At 56.6% G+C, this 9,328-nt stretch overlaps 1 protein-coding gene across 1 annotated transcript in view; it reads right to left on the bottom strand.

Moving 5' to 3' along the window:
• Nucleotides 1-9,328, bottom strand: part of NDOR1 (NADPH dependent diflavin oxidoreductase 1) — a 23,169-nt gene that overhangs the window by 184 nt on the left and 13,657 nt on the right. The window contains exons 8-14 of the mRNA XM_009994301.1: nt 9,194-9,328; nt 7,833-7,940; nt 7,226-7,340; nt 6,342-6,488; nt 5,605-5,723; nt 3,025-3,119; nt 1-61 (exon numbers count right to left, since the gene is read on the bottom strand). The exon at nt 1-61 is cut by the window's left edge and continues 184 nt beyond it; the exon at nt 9,194-9,328 is cut by the window's right edge and continues 77 nt beyond it. Coding sequence (XP_009992603.1) covers nt 1-61; nt 3,025-3,119; nt 5,605-5,723; nt 6,342-6,488; nt 7,226-7,340; nt 7,833-7,940; nt 9,194-9,328 — 780 coding nt within the window. The remainder of the gene's footprint in view (nt 62-3,024; nt 3,120-5,604; nt 5,724-6,341; nt 6,489-7,225; nt 7,341-7,832; nt 7,941-9,193) is intronic.

Genomic DNA, 9,328 nt, shown 5'->3' with positions numbered 1-9,328 from the left:
CATTCCTGGGAGAGAGAGTAGGCAGTGAGATGGGGGATGAGCAGGAAAACTGGGAGCATGTCTGCACCCCCAGTGCTCAGGCAGCCCAGGAGATGGGCAGTGGGCAGTGAGATGGGGGATGAGCAGGAAAACTGGGAGCATGTCTGCACCCCCAGTGCTCAGGCAGCCCAGGAGATGGGCAGTGGTTCGTGCCCCCAAACCCATTGCCCCCGGCACACACCACAGGCTGTGGCTGCAGCAGGGTAGTGGGCCCCTGCCTCACCCTGCCACACAGGCTGCTGGCACTGAATAAATTACAGGCTTCAGGAGACAGCTCCTATCACTCCCTAGAGAGCAGCACCGTTATCCACACACAGCTTTTTAGCACCAGCACCTGCAGGCAAAGACAAGGCCTGGTACCCAGTCCCTGGCAAAGGAACATCAGCTGAGTAGCCTTAACTCTGGCCTCTGTATTGCTCCATTTCCTGTCACCCTCATTAGAGGGACATGGGGAACATGTACGAGTCATAATTTGTCAGCAGGAGGGCAGGAAACTGTCCTTTCATCTCAGGGGAAACACTTGATGGAAAACATGTCTGATCCTGAGCTGGGTGAGAGGATTGCTGAGGAGCAGCCACTTCCGGCCGGCCGCTGCCTCCTCTCAAGGAGCACAGAACAGCTGCTTTGATGGCAACGTTTGCAACCAAAGCCAGTTCAAACCTCAAAATAACAGAAATCATGAAGAAAACATGTGCTCCTGTGTCAAAAAAAACAACTAAACCAAACAGGATTCAACACTTCCAAGCATGATTATTTCTTATGGGAAACAAGAAATTGGGACTTTTTCCTGGAGAGTTTAATTTGATGAACTGACTGTGCGACAAAAAAACATCCAATAAAAAAATTCACAGGCTGCTCCAATTGGAACAAGCAACGTCCTTGCTACTTCCCAAGAGCAAGGCAGAAATCTGACTTGCATTTGAAACTGATTAAGGTCCCAAAATACACAGAAAGGAGGTCTTCTTTTTTTGGAAGAGTCATATTGTTTCTGAGTCAGGCACTGATATGCAAATGCAATTTAATGTAGCTGGGCTTGTGATGGAAAACATGTCAAATAATATTTTTTGCAGAAAGAGAGAGACAATTTTTAACCATTTTGCACCTGTGGGAAATAAACTGGGCAAAATCAGAGAGAGAAGACACAGGCCCAGCTCCCCAGACCCTGCCCAAGCCAGCAAGGGCTCAGAAAGGCAGAGACACAGTGCCACATGACAAAGGGACACTGCTCAGGGGCACACAGCCCAGGAATCACTCTTCCCATCTTTCTCCTACTGTGGTTGAAACAGTGAATACTATTTTTAGGGGACAACAGGCCATTTTCAGGCCAGCCTGCGCCTTCCCATCTGGCACTCCACTGCAGATGTTCACAGCAGGTATCTGGGGGCCAGGGGAAGCCCTGTCATCCTGGGGGTCTCTACAGACTGTGGGCTGTTCAACATGGGTGGGAAAATGCCTGCAGCAAACAGGACAGTCACCACTCATGCCAGGAGGATGAGGCATCCAGATCCCACCTGCCTGACCTGGGCCACCCCATGCCAGGGACCAAGACCCCAGAGAGATGGGTCTCAGAGCAACCATGATGTCCGAAACAACATCCTCATGGCCACCACAAAATCCCACAAAGGGGGGAAGCAGTGCAAGCAGAAGAGGAATCTGTTTTGGCACCCCTCAAGGTGTCTCCCATCAGCGTCAGAAAGCAGCCAAAAGGATTGAAGAGGGAAAGGACAGAGCCACTGGGACACTGCAGATGGCACCCAATGGTCCTGACATTTGGGCTGTGGATGGAGGCACAAAGCCAAACCCTAAGTGCAGTGTAGCAGAGGAAAGTGAACTCAACCCCCAGATCAGTGGGTAGGAGTCCCTGGGTCAGGGTGAGGGCAGCAGGAAGCCTCATGATGCAGCAAGGCACTCCAGATCAGGCAGCAGCAAACAGAGCAGTGGGAGGCCTGGCCTCTGCTTCCTGGGCAGTAAACAAAAATCTCCTTCTCCCAGGAATGCAGTGAGGCCAGCCTTGCCCTGCCAGGCTCCAGGGCAGTTCCTGCTCTGGTGTGAGACATGCAGAAAAGAGCCTCCTGCAACTGCTGCTCATGTTGACAGCAGGGCTTGGGTTTGCACAGGGCTGCCCAGGTCACCGGGTGCAGGACAAGGCCCATCAGGGAGCACAGAGCATTTCCCAACGCTTGCCCCAGGCAGCAGCTGAGCAGCCTCCTCCCTGCCACACAGGCAGTGACAGGGCTGGGCAGGTGAAGGGCTTTGTCCAGCCATGTTCAGCACTGCAGCTGCTCTGCCTCCAAAGGCCAGACCCCTCTTTTTGGTCAACTAGTTGAGATTTCCTGTCAGCCCAAGGAAACCACCTAGTGAACAACTGTACTGTCAAAGGAGAAAGAATGGGGTGCAATGTGGCTCATCCCTGCCATAGGAAGGCAGTTTCAGATGCAAAGAGCCAGCCAGGATGTGCCAAGGGTCTCAAAAGCTGCTGCTCACAAGTGCCAGCGCCAGTGGAGCTCTGGTATATTGCACTTTGGAAGCCTCCTGCCCACCTGAGTGGCCACAGGTACCACACAAGCCACCTTCTCCAGTTTCACCGAGCCCCACTGGGTGGGGGTGAAGAAGTCAGGAGTCTCCTGTGTAGGGATTTGCTGTGGGTCAGAGCCCAGGCAGCCTGCTGGCAGGTGACATGGTCACAGGCAGTGGCAGTTGGAGTGACAGGCACAAGGGGTCGGCTGGAGCAGCTCTACCATGGTGCCACCTCTGCTCCTCCTAACTGGAGCACAAGGCAGGTGAGAATGGGCCTGCTCAGCCAAACAGGACATACATAGAGAAGGAACAAGCTGGTCCTTCTGCAGTGGTCACTGCAGCACCCAGAGAGCTACTGGAGTGCAGGGTGTGCTCACTCCGGAGGCTGAGCCAAGGGAAAGCCTCCAGGGGAGTGGAGAAGGGATGTGCAGCCCCAGTCCTTGCACACAGACCTCTCCTCTCACTTACCCAGCCAGGTAGACATGAGCGCTCTGGCTGCTCAGCAGCTCCCACACCAGCCGTCGGTTCTCCCGGATGCGGTGCTGAACATAAACCTTCTCCTCCTGCAGGGAAACACAGTGCTGAGCCCGCCAGCCCTGGCAGCAGCCCCAGCTCCTGCACCTCTGCCCGGCCCTGGGAACTGTTCTCAGTGGCTGGTTGTAAGAGCTTGTGGCAGTGTAGCCCCCCAGGGCAGGGAGCTCTGGGAGAAGCAGCTGGATCAAGCCTCGCACAGGGAAGGGGATCCCCACAGCACAGGTCAGTGCACTGGGATGGGTTGGTGGGAGATGGGTGCAGCAGGAGTTTCTGTGGGGAACATGCCCCAAGGAGCCCCCCTAAATCCTTCAGCTGCCTTCTGCCTGCTCTAGCTCTGGTGAACAGCCAGGATCAGGAGCTGGGGAGTCCCTGCAAGGGCTCCCCTCTTGCCCTCTCCCCTCCCAGTGTGGGCAGAGGAGGCTCAGTGGCCCCTCTGTCCCAGACCTGCTGCAGGGCACAGACCCTTCCCCACACCCCTGGTTGCAGGTCCCAGTCCTGTCACCTGCTGGAGATTTGCAAGAGCTTGGAAGGGCAGGAAGGCTGGAGGGACAGCCTTGATCCCTGATCCCACCTCAGCTGTGCTCACAGACTGGATACAACTCGGTTTGGGCACAGTACAGCTCAACTAAGGAGAGTCTTGAAAGGGTTAATCCACAAGACTTCACACATCCAAGCAACTGCCTACGGCCTTGGCTTCAGCCCAGGAGGAACAGGAACACCATCGCCAACGTGCCTGAATTCACGGCTCCTCCTGACAGAGGTGACACTGTGATGGAGTGATGGAGGCCAGACCCTCTGCTGCAGTGAGCTGAGCTGCAGGGACACCTCCTCCCCACCTCCTCCTCCCTCCCTCCCTCCAGCCCCAAAGGCCACACAGCTCTTGCTGCCTTTCAGGCTCCCTCCCAGCCTGGAGGTGTGTGTGGGAACAACCACGAGCCCCGAGCTGGTCATCACACGGTCAGCAGGTCCCACATGGCTCCACTGGAGAGCCAGGTCACCCCCGGGCACGGCTCCACTGCTCCGGGGACATGGCAGGGGGTGAGCAAAATCATCACATGCACCCACAGCAGCTCAGCATCATTAAGATTAATCAGCTAAGTGCTGACAGAGGCTCTGCAGAGGAGGCCGGGGCTCCAAGTGGGTCATTCGAGGACCTGCAGGTATCTGGAAACCAGGGTACCCCAGTGACAAACTCAGGTTGACATCTGAGCAGCTGAAGCCCAGGGCAACCTGCTGAGAAGCAGCAGAGCCGCATTAGGCGGGATCAGCCGCTCTGCACCGCAGGGTGACTGCACAGGGGGCTTAATGGAGGGAAAAGGGCAATCCTGCTCAGCCTTGGAGCACCCCAACTCCTGCTGGCTCTTTGAAAACAAACTTTTTGATGAGTCCAGGGCTGTGGTGTCTCCTAGAGCCACAGGTACAACGGCCCAAGGTGGCTGATCCTGCCAGCACTTCCATGTGCTTCCCAGGGCAGTGCCGCAGGGACACGGTGGCAGAAGGTTCCGACCACAAACTGCTTCACTCCGCAGAGCCTGCAGAGAAGGGAGGCTGAACTCAATGTGAGTCCCATCCCTCCGGTCTGCAGGGGCAGGAGGAAGTTCTGGGGCCAGTCTCCAGATCTTGGGAGCAGCAGCACCACACCCCCCCCTTCACTGTATAAACCATCAGAAAAAATGCAGGCTGGTCACCCAAGAGACCTCTGCAGTGCTGCTCCAGTTCATTAGAGCCTTGGAGAGCCTTCACAGAAAGCATTCAACTTGTGCCTTACAAGTGACCAGATAAAAAGTGCTGGCTTCATGTCAATGCACACCCACAGCCAGGAGAAAAGGACTGGTGCAGCTGCGTCACCTAGAGACACCCATTCTCACAGACCCTTCTTATCAGATCTCTCTGTTCCAAAGGTTTTCAGTGAGCTTTCAGTGCCAGCAGGAGACAGGGCAGGGCAGAGGAACAGAGTTCCAGCTCTTGGAGCCACTCTGGCAACATCAAAAGCCTGGAGAGGGGCTGAGGGAGGCCCCGAAGAGGCTGCCTGGGAAATAAAGGAGCAAAGTGAGGGGTCGAGTAAGGGGCTGCTCATACATCTGGGGAGGTTCCTCCTGCACAGCTGAGACCTGGGCAGAGCTGGCAAGGGGGCCAAGCTCCTCAGCTTCAGCCAGCAATTCAAGGGACACGGTGGGGAGGTGACATGCTAAACCAAGAAAGGTTATTGCCTGGTGACTCCCCTCCCCCGAGAGGCCTGGGAGCCTTTTATCACTCACATGGTACAGCAAAACAAGGCTGGCTGATGCTTTATCTGCTCCAGGACTCACCAGCCCCTTCTAGCTTAACTCAGCCAGACGTGTTCCTGGGCTGCTAGTGGGGATCCCAGGCAGCACACAAAGGGTGCAGAAAAGGTGACCATTGTGTCACCCCACCAGGCCACACTCACAGATACAAGGGCCAGAAACAATGGCAGACTGCCATCAGTGCTGCCTGAGATGCTTCTATATCCACCTTCCTCCTCTGGGAACTAACCTGGTCCCTGGAGAAGGCAGTGAAGAGCATCAGGAAGCCCTTCATCACCAGCTCTTCCCACTCCACCTGGCAGTAGAAGTCCTTGGATTTCTGGCGGCAGCCAAAGAACAAGCAATTCCCTGCAGAGAACAGACCAGAAGGGCTCTGCTGGGTGGACCAAATGAATGCTGGGGACCATTGGTGCCCATGGGACCTGCTGCAGAGCCCAGGGCTCTCACCTCTTTGCCAGACCTGGCTGACAGCCCTGGCCTGGAAGAGTCAGGAGGACTCAGGAACTGTGTGAGCATGAAGCCAGGTGGCCTGTGGCAACCAAAGGCCACTATGTGCAGGGAAAACAGGAGGCGGGGGGCAGGCTGGGCAAGAAGAGTCCCCCAGGGCATCCAGTTCCCCTCCACCAGCCTCAGCTTCCTGCGGAGACCGCACCAGGGAATGAGGATGGGAAAAGGGCAGAGGCACAATTCCTTGTGCAACAAGCCACCTCCACTCCCAGAGATGAGGAGGAGCCTCTGCAGAGCCCTGCCCTGACCCTGCAGCATGGCCTGTGAATAACCACCAGGCTGCACACACCAGGCTCTGGTGCTCACCTGCCCCAGAGCCCAGCTTGCTCCCACCCAAACACAGCAAAGCCTGGGCATGTCCAAACCCTCAGGAGCCCCCGACCCCTCCTTCCCACATGCTGAACACAGACCTGCCTGCAGTAAGGGGCACCCCTGGTCCCTCCCAGGACCACCCCTCACCTCTCCGTCCTTGTGCCACGCGCTCCTGTATAGCTGCTCGGAAAGGTGCCACCCCTGTGCCAGGGCCAATCATGATCACTGGGGTGTCAGGGTCAGCTGGGAACTTCATTCCTCCTTTCTTCACCCAAAGAGGCACCCGGACATCACCTGCAAAACAAACTGGCTACTATCACCCCACCACGCTGCACCTGTAAGACTCTCTGCAGAGGGCCAGCCTAATATCCAGCTCTTCCAAGATGCTCTGGAGACAGGGACAGCACCTGCCTTACCACCACCAAGGCACCCCTGGTGCCACAGGCACCCTGTGGATGTAGGAAAAGCTCTTCTGATGTCTCAGCATGGCCTCTGAGTGAATCCCAGAGCAAGAGCCCTGCAGCACATGGGCTGGGGCACAGCTTTCTCCTCACTCAGCTGGTGCCAGCTGGAGGTGAGCAGAGATCAAAACCTAGCTGTTGAGTATGGGAAGGCCAAACTTGCTTCCTGGGAGCCAGAGGAGGGGTGAAGGTCCCCCTCTAGGGGATGGACACTGCGAGCTCAGCCTGTCCTGCCAAGCCCGAGTGCTCCAGCTCCCCATGGTGGTGGTGCTCCACCCAACACCTTCAGCTCCTGCCAGCAGGCCCGCAGCTCCTCCAGGGTCCCATGGGCTCAGTGCTGAGGTGCCGTGGCTGGCACACAGGGCTCTCACTGAGTCCAGTTACCTTGCTCTGGGTTGAGAGAAGCCAACCAGGTAGAGCAGAGACCACGGCGGGGTTTGCTGAGCTGCGTCTTGTACCACACCACTGCCATGAGGATCTGGATCCGGTCAGGGTGAGCCTGTGTCCAGACAGGAGCCATCAGAAAGGAGAAGACACCCAGCACGGCTCTGCAGGAAGAGCCCAGTTTACCTTGCTCTGGGTTGAGAGAAGCCAACCAGGTAGAGCAGAGACCACGGCGGGGTTTGCTGAGCTGCGTCTTGTACCACACCACTGCCATGAGGATCTGGATCCGGTCAGGGTGAGCCTGTGTCCAGACAGGAGCCATCAGAAAGGAGAAGACACCCAGCTCTGCTCTGCAGGAAGAGCCCAGTGGCTCCTGCAGGGACAAAGCCCATGCCCAGCTCCTGCCAGGGCACCAACAACACTCATCCTAGCCTGGAGCAGCCATTCAGACACGGAACAGAGCAAACTCCTGCCTAAAACTTTCCAGAGGGGAAGGGGGTTCTCCAAGAGCAGCGCTGCTGTGGGAATTCTCCACACAGCTGGCAACCGTGACAGAGACTGTCCAACCCAAGAGGCCCCCATGGAGGACAAATACCAGCCATTCAAGCCATGCCAAACCACCCGGAGCAGGTCCCACTGCCACCTCCCGGCAGCAGCAGGAAGCAGCAATCCCACTTCCCGCAGACACACCAAGACCCAGCCAGCCTCCATGGCACCACATCCCACCGCTCCCAATGACAAGGATACCAGAGCTCAGAGCCTGACACGAGGCTGAGAGGGACCAGGTTCTTACCAGCATGGAGGAGGCAATGGAGAAGGCACGGGGTCTGATGCGAGGGATGAGGTCCAGCAGGTATTCAGGTGGAATGGCACAGGTAGTTTGAGGGAAATCCCACAGGACCTGCAAAGCCACGGAGGGGTAAAACCTGGAGCAGCCAGCAAGCAGCCTGCCTGCTTCCCCGGGCAGCAGAGGCTGCCCCCAGTGCTGGGCCATGCTGCCCCCCACCAAAGACACCAACTGCCCCATCCCACTGCCCTCCCCTCACCTCCACGCTACAACACAGGGCCTCCCCCAAGCCCAGAATGATCTGGAGCAGGTTGTAACCACCAGCAGAAATCCAAGGACACTTCAGAACATGGGTGAAGTAGATTCAGGTCCTTAGCCAAGCAATTATGGCTCATCATTGTAGCCTTTCAATACTTAAAGGGGGCCTACATGAAAGACTTTTTAGCAGGGCCTGCAGTGACAGGATAATGGGTGAGAATAGAAAACTGACAGAGGAAGATTTAGACTAGCTGTAAGGAAGAAATTTTTTACAATGTGAATGGTGAAACACTGGCCCAGGTTGCCCAGAAGACGTAGTAGAAGCCCCATCCTGGAAACATTCAGGGTCAGGTTGGATGGGGCTGTGAGCAGCCTGATCTAGTTGATGTCCCTGCTCCAGGTGGAATGGCACAGGTAGTTTGAGGGAAATCCCACAGGACCTGCAAAGCCACGGAGGGGTAAAACCTGGAGCAGCCAGCAAGCAGCCTGCCTGCTTCCCCGGGCAGCAGAGGCTGCCCCCAGTGCTGGGCCATGCTGCCCCCCACCAAAGACACCAACTGCCCCATCCCACTGCCCTCCCCTCACCTCCACGCTACAACACAGGGCCTCCCCCAAGCCCAGAATGATCTGGAGCAGGTTGTAACCACCAGCAGAAATCCAAGGACACTTCAGAACATGGGTGAAGTAGATTCAGGTCCTTAGCCAAGCAATTATGGCTCATCATTGTAGCCTTTCAATACTTAAAGGGGGCCTACATGAAAGACTTTTTAGCAGGGCCTGCAGTGACAGGATAATGGGTGAGAATAGAAAACTGACAGAGGAAGATTTAGACTAGCTGTAAGGAAGAAATTTTTTACAATGTGAATGGTGAAACGCTGGCCCAGGTTGCCCAGAAGACGTAGTAGAAGCCCCATCCTGGAAACATTCAGGGTCAGGTTGGATGGGGCTGTGAGCAGCCTGATCTAGTTGATGTCCCTGCTCACTGCAGGGGGGCTGGGCTAGATGGCCTTTAGCGGCCCCCTCCAGCCCCAGCCATTCTGTATCAGCTCCCCGGGTGCTATATGCCACAGCACAGTCCCCAGGGAGCAGGTTTGCTCCCCCTGCCAGACCTCCAGGGTGGTCCTGCGGGGCCGGTTGCAGTAGCTGAACAGCTCCTCCTGGCCCTGTGCTGAGCTGAACTCCTGCAGCTTCTCCCGCTCCAGGTCGCTGGTAGAGAAGTAGGACAAGAGGTGGAAGAAGGAGCG

This window comes from Chaetura pelagica, unplaced genomic scaffold, assembly GCF_000747805.2.
Source record: "Chaetura pelagica isolate M959 unplaced genomic scaffold, ChaPel_1.0 scaffold132, whole genome shotgun sequence".
Classification (NCBI taxonomy): domain Eukaryota; kingdom Metazoa; phylum Chordata; class Aves; order Apodiformes; family Apodidae; genus Chaetura; species Chaetura pelagica.
This window is presented reverse-complemented; position numbering and strand designations above follow the sequence as displayed.